This window comes from Balaenoptera borealis, assembly GCF_965194805.1.
Source record: "Balaenoptera borealis genome assembly, chromosome: 11".
Classification (NCBI taxonomy): Eukaryota; Metazoa; Chordata; class Mammalia; order Artiodactyla; family Balaenopteridae; genus Balaenoptera; species Balaenoptera borealis.
The window spans coordinates 53156746-53170162 of NC_138868.1; the positions used below are offsets into that span (position 1 = coordinate 53156746).

General features: G+C 41.8%; 1 protein-coding gene across 1 annotated transcript in view; it reads right to left on the reverse strand.

The window, feature by feature from the left end:
* Nucleotides 1-13417, reverse strand: part of P4HA3 (prolyl 4-hydroxylase subunit alpha 3) — a 50959-nt gene that overhangs the window by 37034 nt on the left and 508 nt on the right. The window contains exons 2-4 of the mRNA XM_082343166.1: nt 6594-6736; nt 5335-5558; nt 755-904 (exon numbers count right to left, since the gene is read on the reverse strand). Coding sequence (XP_082199292.1) covers nt 755-904; nt 5335-5558; nt 6594-6736 — 517 coding nt within the window. The remainder of the gene's footprint in view (nt 1-754; nt 905-5334; nt 5559-6593; nt 6737-13417) is intronic.

Sequence of the window (13417 nt, forward strand, 5' to 3'; positions counted from 1 at the left end):
AGTTTTGGAAGCTCTAGGGAATTGGCTCTGTAGTGATTTTTTCCAGCCTATTCTTGAAGACTGTATAACTCTGGTGGGAAACGGGATTAGCTACACAAAGGATGGCAGCTCCCACATGTAGGGAAACGAGCTTTCACGAGGGGCACAACAGGTTATAGATCAACAGTGCCAAAGAAAAACAACAGCTGGAGGAGGTACTGAGCTGATGCTCTGGACCAATGGCACCAGCTGTGTATCCAGACACTATTCACGTCACAGCTGGACTTGACTGCAGACGGGAGAGGATAACAATCAAACTTCTTCCTTGACACTGGCAGTATCATGGCATAATATCTGTGACGAGCTACGAAATGTTGAGAGGGCAAAAGAGCGATCTGCCTTGACTATGAAGCTATTAAACATTTGTGGATGCAGCTGCTGTTGCTACAGGTGAGAGACCGCCTCCTACATGGGAGACGATGACTTTAAAGTAGTCAGTACATTGGAAAGAGTACTAACGAAGAATCAGACAGACTCGGGCTCTAATCCCAGCTCTGTGAACTTTGTGACAGGCTAGGAATTCTTTGGAGATTCAGTTTACTCACATGAGAAATAGGGAAATAACAAAACAACTGCCCTGCTTGACTCACATTTGGTCCTGTCGGGAAGACGAAATAAATTAAGAGACATGAAAATGCTTAGAAAATTGTAAAGCAGATATAAAGCATTACGCTTACTGTGATGAAAGCAGTGAGCCTCCTGCTTACTCCCCTACCTGGAAATAGGCGAAGGCCAAGTGATCCAAGGCATCCTCTAGACTTGCCTCATCCTCTGTCTTCCATTCTCCATAAGAGCCTCGGAAGAGACTGACAGCCTCCTCCAGCCATGGAATGGCATGGTAGTAATCTCCCATGTCATAGGCCACCTGCAGGGAACATAAGTACCATCACTAAAGCCTTAGTCCATGGGTAGAGAAAGGAAATGATACTGCAAAGAGTGGAGGGCCTTTGGAACCCAAGAAGGCAAGTTTTCTCTCTAATTCATTTAAATTAAATATATTAAGCATCTATTATATACAAGACAATGTACTAGTCATGGAGAATATAAAGCATTTTTGCATATAAAGAATTTATAATCTGGGGAGATGTGAGATATGAACTCAAGTAATTATAACACTGGGCAGAATGGCATGAATGCTTGAGAATCTCAGAAAGCTTCACGGAAGAAGTGCCATCTGAGATGAGCCTTCGTTGAAGAAGGAAAAGAATTTCAATGAGCAGAGATTGGAATGAAGGGCATTTTACGGTGAGGGAATGGTAGAAACAGAAGCCAAAAGCAAGAATGTGTTCAAGCAGTATATTGTGGCTATAGTCTAAGGTGAAGAGAAGCAGGAAATAAACATAAAAAGGCAATATGGGCTAAGCTAATTAGAGTGTGACTGTCATGTTTTTAGGAAGATGCTATTGGTAGCAATGTGAGTAATGGATTAAAAGCATTCACTTATTTATTCAATATTTACTGAGTATTTATAAATGTACCTGGTGGTCCCTGCCTTTAAAGAGCTTACAATCAATCAAGGGGCATATAAGTAAACCAATAATTGTGACATAATGCATTAGACATCTTAATGAAGGTAGACATTGGAATGTTATATGAGAGCTCAGTGGATCTGTCCTATATTAAATGTCTGAATGTGGGGAATATGGCAACACGCACTAGATGTAGCTCCTGTCTCCTAATAGCTTACAGTTAACTAGAATACCAGAACTGCAGGTGGAATTTCCTGCAAGTTGCTGTTGGAGACAGCAGGGAATTATAAAGTCACAGATTTGGAAGGCCTCTTTCTAATTCAGGTATAATTTCCAGCAGGCAGAAAAATAGGCCAGAACCTAGAGATACTGCAACTCTGCCGCCTAAACAGTTAAGTCCATTCCTATCCCCCATCTGCCATTAGCCTGCTGTGTTATCTTTCTGGTCCTTAAGTTTTCTATTTGTAAAAACGTTGAGTTGAAGAATAACAATAAAAAATGACTGAACTTTTCCTGTTAACAATTTATTTAATTAAGGTTTCCATGAGGAACTTCAAGTCTCAGCAATACAGCAGATTGAGATAACTGAAATCCTTCCAACCACAAAGACTTAGACATTTTGAATAAAATATAAAAAGCATTTAATTATATATTTTCAAGAAAGATTGGAAAATACCCAGGTACCAGAAGTAAAAAAGGAGTTGAAAATCCAAGTAATAAGCTTATGAGCAGATGCTGAAGCTGCCTAGGATGGGGTGGGGGTTAGTTCTAGTAACCTTGGTACTTAGTAACCTTAGGTTATAATACCCACATGAGGACAGTATATGAGCCTTCTGTAGACCTCCCAAAACCTAGGAATTGGAATTAAGACACACTCATAAAACTGAAACCCAGGGACTTCCCTGGTGGCGCAATGGTTAAGAATCCGCCTGCCAGTGCAGGGGACATGGGTTTGAGACCCGGTCCGGGAAGATCCCATATGCCGTGGAGCAACTAAGCCCGTGCGCCACAACTACTGAGCCTGTGCTCTAGAGCCTGCAAGCCACAACTACTGAAGCCTGCGCTCCACAACTGCTGAAGCCCGTGCGCCTGGAGCCCGTGCTCCACAGCAAGAGAAGCCACAGCAATGAGAAGCCTGCACACCGCAACGAAGAGTTGACCCCGCTCACCACAACTAGAGAAAGCCCGCGTGCAGCAACAAAGACCAATGCAGCCAAAAATAAATAAATAAATAAATAAATAAATTTTTTAAAAAAACAAAACAAAACTGAAACCCATGAAAAACTACACCATAAGGGAAAGAGTAGACCAGAAAAAAATCTACCCACTGTCATAAGGAGACAAGAAAGTTGGTTTGTTTCTGTCTGGCCTCTATTCAGAGAAATAGATATGGAAACAACCTAAGTGTCCATCAATGGATGAATGAATAAAGAAAATGTGATCTATATAATTCAGCCATTAAAAAGAATGAAATCTTGCCATTTGTGACAACATGGATGGACCTTGAGGGCATTATGCTAAGTGAAATAAGTCAGACAGAGAAAGACAAATACCATATGCTCTCACTTACATGTGGAAACAAAAACAGAAACAAAACCAAAAACAAACAAAAACCCCAATCCCATAAATAGAGGGAGCAGATTGGTTGCCAGAGGCCAGGGGTAGGGGGTAGGCAAAGTGGGTGAAAGGGGTCAAAAGGTATAAACTTACAGTTATAAAATAAATAAGTCATGGGGCTGTAATGTACAGGGGGAAAAAAAAAAGGATCTAAGGCTAGTGATACTACCAGAGTACCTGGAAGAAGAAAACCCAAAACTCTATGAAGGGATATTCCTACAACTCTGGACAGAAAAAGGCTCCTAGGGGGGAAAAAGTCCTGCTAAAAATAAGCTCACAATCAAAAATGATAAACTACATCAGGAAATAACTGATAATGAACAAGAGTCAACCGACACAACAGGAGGGTAGTAAAACTAGACAATTAAGAATTTCAGAAAATAGAAAGATTGATCTGCTTTAAAATAATCCATGGAGGAGGGTGCAGATGAAACAGATTTGTCTACATGCTAATAATTATCGAAGTTTATTCTTCGACCCAGCAATACCACTCCCAGGTATTTAACCAAGAGAAATGAAAACAAATGTCCACGGAAACATGTACATAAGAATGTTAATAGCAGCTTTATTCTAGCTGATGCTGGAAACAAATCAAATATCCATCAACATGAGATTGGATAAACAGTTTGTGGTATATTCAAACAATGGAATACTACTCAGCAATAGAAAGGAATGAACTACTGATAAATGCCGCAACATGTATGAATTTCACAGATACAACGTGCTGAGTGACTCAAGAGCACTTACTGTATGGTTTAGGACAGTGGTCACCTGGTACCTGGGCAAGGTTAGAGTAGAAAGGGTGGGAGTGGTGAGAAGAAAAAGGAGTAGGGCTGTATTTAGCTATCTGTAAATTCTTTTTTAAAAATCTGAAAAAAAATCTGAAACAAATATAGCAAAATTTGGACATATATTTCATCTCAATTATAGATATAATTGCTTCTTATTTTATGTGTACTTTTCTTATATTTGAAATGTTTTATCTTTCAAAATAAGTAAATAAATACAGAAATAATGATTGCCAGTGAGACTTTTAGGAAGCGACTTACTGAATTTTCAACATACAGTTTTAGTCTCAGAAAAGCCTCACTAAAGAAGCATATATTGATACCATACATGGAACTGTTTTAACTGGCTTCAATTTAAATTAGCCATGAACATGATGATTCAGCTCTGATTCTATTCAGGATTTCAGAAAAGGAAAAATGGCACACGGAGAGGCTTAGGGCAACCCTCTCCGCATTAATTTGGAAGACTGATTCTCAAAACTTCAATTCAGGACACAGGAGGCCCCCTCTTATAACGGCTAATGAATACTGCAGGGGCTGGGAAAAATTCACTTTCCTGCAATATGCATCTTCAAAATTAAAAAGGATTTACTCCATTACTTCTTGGGCAAAGGCTAACAAAGAATATATTGTAAAATAACCTCAAGAGTGTTTAAAACTTGTGACAAAGATCAGTTAAATATCTTATATGGAAGGTTCTTGAAATCTGTTTTCTCAAGCAACGTTAAAGCGATGATGTTTTTTTCCATTGGCCACAGCATGCGCCTTACAGGATCTTAGTTCCCTGACCAGGGATCAAACCTGTGACCCCTGCAGTGGAAGTGCAGAGTCCTAACCACTGGACCACCAGGGAATTCCCAAATGGCCTGTGTTTCGGCACTACTTTAATTTAGTATTTATAAATGCCTAGGAAATGTTGCAAGGGATTTCACAAAGTCTCAGGCGGCTGAGTTTCCGTGATCGACCTTCACATCACCATTTCCTTTCCTTTCCCCCACCCTTTGACGCTGCTTCTCCTTTCCACCTGGCTGCTCATCTACTGGCGGGGTGATCTACTTAGGGTGACCATAGGGCCATTTTTCCCAGGACAGTCCCATTTTATGTCTGTCATCCTGGCTAATAACACCTCCTTCACTCTCAAGAATGTCCTAAGTATGTGATTTCCTTATTATGGAAAGAGCATGGGATTCAGAGTTAAAAGATGCAGGTTCAAATTTTAGTTCTGCTACTTAAAACTGTGTAACCTTAGGCAAGTTATTTACCCTCTCTGAACCTCAGTTTCTTCATCTGAAAATGGGGAATAATATCAAATTTCCAAGTTTGCTGTCAGGATCAGAAATATGTAAAAGGAATCAGGATACAGTGATTTCATCCCCCAGAAAGAGAGCTGAGCAATTTGCCCTCTCTCTGAATATCATTACCTTGCCAACTTGGAAGCAGTCATCCCCCGTGAGGGAAAAAAGCCGTCTGGGACTGTACAGGTCAGTGACAGCACAGCCGGTGACTCTCTGGAAGACGCCTCGGGCAAGTCCCTTCACACTGAGCATGTACACGTCCTGCAGCCGCATCAGGGCCCTTGCTGCTCCCTCAAGGTCCTCAAAGGCTGGCAGGTCCTGTTCCACCTTCTCATAACCATCCTTCAGAGCTGTAAAGGTCATGAAAGCATCAATCTACCATTCAAAAAACAGGCGGTGAGCATTTAATACAGCAAGGCATCATCACCTTAATCACCATAATCATCAGGCTCATACTATTTCATGAGCAAAGATAATGTTTTATCTGTTTTTGTTCCCAGGGTAACAAAATCTTCTGAATGAGGAACAAACACTCTAGAGTAAAAACTAAGCACCTTTATCACGTTGTTCCATTCTACCTGTCTCCAGGAGTCTTGCCTTTTGGGGGACAAACTCTTCTTCCTCTTAACTTCCCCAAGTCAACAAACTTCTTCAAGTACAAAGTAGAGTAAATTAGGAAAGTGATCTTACGACAGATCACACTGTAGTGGCAACTTAATAAAATAGAAATTATTAGAAGACATCACTTTTAGGGACTTCCCTGGCAGTCCAGTGGTTAAGACTTCGCCTTCCAAAGCAGGGGGTGTGGGTTCGATCCCTGGTCAGGGAGCTAAGATCCCACATGCCTCGCGGCCAAAAAACCAAAACATAAAACGGAAACAATATTGTAACAAATTCAATAAAGACTTTAAAAATGGTCAACATCAAAAAAAAAAAAAGACGACATCACTTTTACACGTGTGTAAATGGGATGCTATAACCTATAGTTCTTCACAGGATTGAAGATCAAATGAGATAATGGATACTGAAAGTGCTTTCTAGGACTTCCCTGGTGGTCCAGTGGTTAAGACCCCACGCTTCCACTGCAAGGGGCGCAGGTTCAATCTCTGGTCAGGGAAGTTCCTCATGCTGCGTGGTGCAGCCAAAAAAAAAAAAACTAAACTAAACTAAAAACTTACTGAAAAAAAGAAAAAAGTGCTTTCTAATTATAATCATATAAACATATTAACAAAGGGACCTAGTTCTTTGTAATAGTTAGAGCTAAGGAGATCAAGTAATACCTACCCACTTCATTATCCTTCATCACATCCCTTCAGAATCTCTCTCCTTTCCACTAAGTCAGGAGATAGACTCTTCTCTTACCCTCCAGCCCTCCTCCTCATTACCTCGGATGTTCTCACTGGCCTCCAGACTATGTACTACATTCTTCCAGTCAGACTGTAGGCGTTTGATGAGAGTAAATGCAAGCAGAGGGTTAGACACAGGGGTTCCTGAATCTTCATGCAAAGATAGCACCTTGTCATAGAATCTGAAAGAGAGGAGTAGAATGATCTCACCTACTGATACAACCACTCCACCGAGTGAAGGCTGGCATGGTGTATGCACATTTAGAGTAGTTAAAAATGAAATGCTGAACCCCTTGAGACTCATGTAATATTCTAAGCAGTAAGCACAAAGAATATGAAAACTACCAACACAACAAAAGTAGGTCCATTCATTTGTTCATTCAGCGAGTCAGTCTCCACTGGTCAATTACTGTACGTCAGCTATCATGCTAGATGCTCGAGACCCAAAGGCAAGAGAGAGTGGAGCTCTCAAGGAGGTCACAAATAAGAAAATCTTTTTTTCTCTTATCACTCTATAATCAAAACTTAGAATCTGGTAGAAGCTCAAAAACATTGTTGAATTAATTATGAAAACTGTGATATGTGCTATGAGAGAAGAGAGCATATAATGCTATGAAATGCTCTGGCAATTTGTAGGTAGGGCACCTAACCCAGGTGGGAGTTAGAAGGTGTAAGGGAAGACTTTCCAGAGGATATGGCACCTGATCTGTGTTCTGAAGGATTAGTTAAAATATCAATAGCTACTATTGAGCACTTACCATGTATTAGGCATCCTGTTAAGTGGTTTAAACATATTGTCTCATTTAATCCCCCCAATGATGCTTAGAATAGATTTTATCATGCACTTTTTACAGGAGGGGAAACTGCAACAAGGCTACGCTGTTGGTAAACAGCAAAGCCAGGAATGAACCCAAGCCTGCGTGACTCTGAAGCTGGGGTTCTTGGCTGATTTTGCCACACTGTTTCCCATGGAGCTAGAACAAAGAAGGGAGGAGAGTAGTTTTTTTGAGCCAACAGGGACCAATGTGTCCAAAGGCACAGAGGCTTGACACATATTTGATCATTCAGTAAGTCACTTGCTAGATGTCAGACTCCATGCTGGAAGCTGAGGATAAACAGGCAAGACAGGGTCCAATGATCAAGGATTTTTTTTTTTTTTTTAATAAGGAGGAGGGGGAAAGGATGGTGAAAGGGAGGGGGAGGGGAAGAGGAGGGAAAGGGTGAAGGAGAGGAAGAAGGAGAGGAGAAGGAGAATTTATCTATTATTATTATTTTTTAATTTATTTTTTGCTGTGTTGGTCTTCGTTGCTGCGCGCGGGCTTTCTCTAGTTGCAGTGAGTGGGGGCTACTCTTCATTGTGGTGCACGGGCTTCTCATTGCGGTGGCTTCTCTTGTTGTGGAGCACGGGCTCTAGGCTCTCAGGCTTCAGTAGTTGTGGCACACGGGCTCAGTAGTTGTGGCTCACAGGCTTAATTGCTCCGTGGCATGTGGGATCTTCCTGGACCAGGGATTGAACCCGTGTCCCCTGCACTGGCAGGAGGATTCTTAACCACTGTGCCACCAGGAAAGTCCAATCAAGGGTTTCATGGACAAGAAAATAGCTGATTTCTCATAACTCTTTTCCTAAGTTCAATATATATTTCTATGAAAGAATAAATGAAATACATTCTTCTAGGAGCTAGGAACAAAATTTTGAATAAGACAATAACCTTGATCTTAAAGACTTTCAGCCTTTGAGATCACAAATAATTACATTACAGGTGCAACACCAGATTTAAGAACAAGGCTTAGTGGAGAGTAAACAGAGGGGGTGATTAATTTGGCCAGAGCAGGTCAGAGAAGGTTTCACAGAGAAGATAATAAACTGACTTGATGGGTAAATGCAAATAATGAGGAAGGGAGAAGGAGGCCTCCTTCCAAGGCAGGCAGAGACAGTTCAACATATGCAAAGGTACAGAGAGAAACAGAGAAATTACAAGCCATTTAGTATTGCTGGAGCACGGGGTATATTGGGAGGATGGGGAGACTAGACTGGAGAAGTGAGGAGTGCCTCATAGACCATGCTGAGAAATTTGATTTTTACCCTGCGTGCAGTTAGGAGCAGCAAAAGGTTTTAAGTGAGAGTGGAATGCACTATGATACATTACATATATAAATCTGTGAGAGGGTGGGGAGGAGGGGTTAGAAGTGGAAGTGACCAGAGGCAGAAAGACCAAAACAGTGACAGTGGGAGCAGAAAATGGGATGGTTTCAAAAGAGATATTTAGGAAGCAGATCATATAGAAACTGGTGATGGTTGTAATGGGGAATGAACAGGTGGGTTATCCAACATGCTTCCAACCTTTCTGGTTTGCCAACATTTGCAGAGAATGGCCAGAAATGTTGGGGCCAGAAGTGATCATCTTTCTCATTAATTCCTCTCCTCCTTGGATGTCCTACAAGAGTGTTCATACAAGCAAAAGATGCTGTTTCCTTTCCTGGCATACTATAGTTATTCCATTGCTAACCCTCTAACAGGATTTATATTGTTGAAAGTTATTAGTTATAGTAAGGCAGACATAAGAGTTCTACTCCTGCCCTCTAAGACCGTTTTCCCTTTGTTTTAAAATTATTAATTTCGAAAACAATACAATAACAACAATGGAAGTAAAAGAAAAAAGTGTGGGGACTTCCCTGGTGGTGCAGTGGTTAAGAATCCGCCTGCCAATGCAGGGGACACGGGTTCGAGCCCTGGTCCGGGAAGTTCCCACATGCCGCGGAGCAACGAAGCCCGTGCACCACAACTACTGAGTCTGCGCTCTAGAGCCCGCGGGCCACAACTACTGAGCCCGTGAGCCACAACTACTGAAGCCCGTGTGCCTAGAGCCTGTGCTCCACGACAAGAGAAGCCAACGCAATGAGAAGCCCACGCGCTGCAACAAAGAGTAGCCCCTGCTTGCCACAACTAGAGAAAGCCCGCGTGCGGCAACGAAGACCCAATGCAGCCAAAAATAAATAAATAAAATAAATTAAAAAAAAAAAAAAAAAAAAGAATCCACCTGCCAATGCAGGTGACACGGATTCAAGCCCTGGTCCGGGAAGATCCCACATGCCACGGAGCAACTAAGCCCGTGCACTACAACTACCGAGCCTGCGCTCTAGAGCCCGCGAGCCACAACTACTGAGCCCATATGCCACAACTACTGAAGCCCGCATGCCTAAAGCCCGTGCTCCGCAACAAGAGAAGCCACCACAATGGGAAGCCCACGCACTGCAACGAAGAGTAGCCCCTGCTCGCTGCAACTAGAGAAAGCCTGCGAGCAGCAATGAAAACCCAACACAGCCAAAAATAAATAAATAAATAAATAAATATTTTAAAAAAGAGAAAGTGTGAGCAAAGTGAAAAGGATATGGATTTATATGAATGTATGCAAGAGCACGTGAGAATAGAAGAGTCCTTTGGCCAGAGTGGAGGACTTCAGTGAGTGGAAAGGGATGGAAGTGACGAATAGAGGGAGTGGCAGGGTGGTGTCGGATTTCAATCCCCGTGAAACAGTCAGACAAAAGGATTTCTCAAGGGGGCCTCAACTATAAACAGAGCCTGAAACAGAATACTTGCTTCGGGTAGAGGTGATTCTAGCGAGCCAAACATTCAATTCAAGCATAAACTAAGGAAAAAGAATCTGCACCTGGGTGCCCCAGGGAAGAAATAGGAAGCCTGTCAAGTCCCAGGACGTCTCTGATCCCCAAGACAGTGGTATCTGAGAGCAGCTACTCCATGGTTTTGAAACTAAACCAGCTTCCAGGGTGTGGGATTTTTTTTTTACTACCCATTATTTCCTGCTTCAGCTCCATATGGAACTACTTAGTGAAAGATATTCCACTGCTAGACAAAAACACAAGCCGAGACTTGGGCTTGAGTTCAGCCTGAAGGGTAAGTGTCCAGGGACAACTGAAGCTGAGTGGGCAGGGATTTTATAAGACAGTTGAATGGGGAGGAGCTGGAAGGAGACCTGAGAGGTATCCTGACCCAGCCTCCAACTATCCCTCAGTTTCCTCCTCTATAAAATGGCAGAACTGGTCTAGTCTAGGATATCTCTATGAATCCTTTCGGCACAACCATTCTATTATTTCTTTCCATCACCTTTTCCACAACTGAATAAACAGATTCCTCAGCTGGTGCTTGAGAACTAACGTATACCAGGCAACAGAGGAAACTGAGGCATAAGGAGAAAGAAGCAAGACAGAGAGGTGAAGATCTGTTCCAAGTCACCCATCAGATCAAAAGCAACATCTCCAGGGTGGGAGGGAGGGAGACGCAAGAGGGAAGAGATATGGGAACATATGTATATGTATAACTGATTCACTTTGTTATAAAGCAGAGACTAACACACCATTGTAAAGCAATTATACTCCAATAAAGATGTTAAAAAAAAAAAAAGCAACATCTCCTTGTTCTCTTCACATCCCACTTTGTATTATGGTGTCAATTTATTTAGGGCAGGGGTTTGATCTCTACTGCAGCACATAATTCAATTCAGTGTTCAGGTATGTCATCTTTCTGTCACACAAAGAAAAAAAAACCTATCAACTGCTATCTGAGGCTGGTTTGGAATCTAAACGTTGGCCTTATGCTCAGCCTCTGAGCAAATAGGTGGTTTTCAGAGACCGAGTTACTGGATGCTGAATTCAAACCTCAGGGTTTCCTAAACGGCATTTTGCTTTAACAAATGCTGAGAATGGAAAATCAGATCCTTTCCTTCAAGAATCTGCACATAAAATTTGCAACCCAATCCCTGCATTAAACATAGCCTGGACAGATTACCCAACCACAATACATGGGCTATTTTAATTCAATATGTTTCTCCTTTGAAACTCAGAAATGGCTTTGTCTCGGTTCTTCTGAGATATTCTGAATGCTTAATTCCTAGCACAGAAATAATTGCTGCTGATACTACTTTTTAAATCTTGGTGGTTTTTTTAAACTGCAACAACAAAAAAAGCTAGGGGTTAGCTAAATATTATATAACTAGTATTCGTAATACTATACCAGTATACAACTGTATATATTATTGGGCTGGCCAGAAAGTTCGTTCAGGTTTTTGGAAGATGTTACGGAAAACCCCGAACGAACGTTTTGGGCAACCCAATATAACTAGTATAATTTTTATTCATTAACTTGGGGTAGGGAGTAGTAGTTTCAACATCAAAAATATTTAATTTCTAAATTTAGAAATTCAAAGAAGAAGTGATCAACACTGCAAGCTCTCTCTTCTGAACCTGTTCCCCAAGAGGCCTGGCATCACGATTCTGACACCCATCTCTATCCAAGCCACTCAAATAAAGAGATTAGTGGTATGAGAACAAGCACATGAGTAGCAGGGAGCAGGATGGCATCTTGAATCAAATAGAAGGGTCTGTTCTACTTCCACCAATGAACTTGGACTCCAATGAATGTGGATTAAGAACAAAATTATGTCATTTTGCTCTGTAAGCACGGGCCCACAGAACACTAGGCAACTATGCTACTCCAAAGAGTGACAAGAGTTATTGAAATTATAATCGTTTATTGTTATAAGTAATACACACTTACATATACTCTACATGTGTGTATATCATCATGCTATTTCAAACTAACAGTAAATTTAAACATGCATACAACTACTTATAAGCAAACTACATACTTAAGACCATGTATCGAATTACATCATCATTCAGTCACCATTGAGTAACAAACAAGATCTCTCACATACACTTCCTCACACAAACTGATTCTCTCCTACATGGGCTCTCCCACACAGCCATAGTGGCCCTCACACCTTCTTCCGATATGGCCTAGAAATACTACCGCATACACTCACTCACAGTTTTATCAGTGGCGCATTGTGAGATAGCCCTCTGTGGTCTCAGCTCAGCTGAGGGTCACAAGATATAAATACAGTATTAATATATTCAGATAACTATGTGGTTACACCTCTGTTTCTCATATTGTGAGCTTCTCAGTGTCCCAAGAGAAGGTGCACAGCACATATTCATACACATGGTATCATATCCAGTCATTCATCTTTCATTGTTTGACACTGCAGAGTCAATACATGATGACAGTGCCTCAGTGTTCCAAGTCTTACAGTAGTTTGTTGACTGTATAGCAAAACAACATTGGCTGAGCATCTGCCAGTGTGTGCTACACTCAGCATCCCCTAGCATCAACTATGGTTTTGCCCAGTGCTTTCTTGGTGTCAAATACTTTCATATTCATATAACATCTCAGTTATAGTATTTAGAGCTGTTACATGTGTAAAGAGAAGGGAGAGCAGAAAGCAAGGGGAAGGATGGACGTCTCAGATGAACAATCATGATGTTACAGACTCGGAGCTCCTAGAGGGCAGGGTTTGGTCTTGTTCACCATTCTCTCCCTAGTGCCTGGAACAGTGCTTGGCTCATGGTAAGCACTCAAACATACGTGTTGAATAAACTGATGAACACAAAGCATTACTCATACAGTGACCTGGACAATTACTCGGCATCCTTCACATGCAGACTGATACCCATAGTGTCATGCTTACTCAGTCTCAATGACATGTAAATCTCATACACGGTCACAGAATGTCACCCCATACTAAACATCAGTTCCCTGGATCACACGGTCAACACATGTGTGGCTACAGTGTCACTCTTCTCTCCATTTCACTCTTGCAATGTCGTTGTGTCTCTGTGACACAGAGCCTGGGGGCCCACACAGCTTGACCCAGCACCTTGTGCGGCCCTACTCCGCCTCAAAGTCGCTGCACCACACTTTTCCACAGTGTATCAACTTGGCGGTGCGATGTTGGATGGGGGTCACTGTGTGTGTGTGAGGGACAGAGTCAGAGGTCCTACACAGT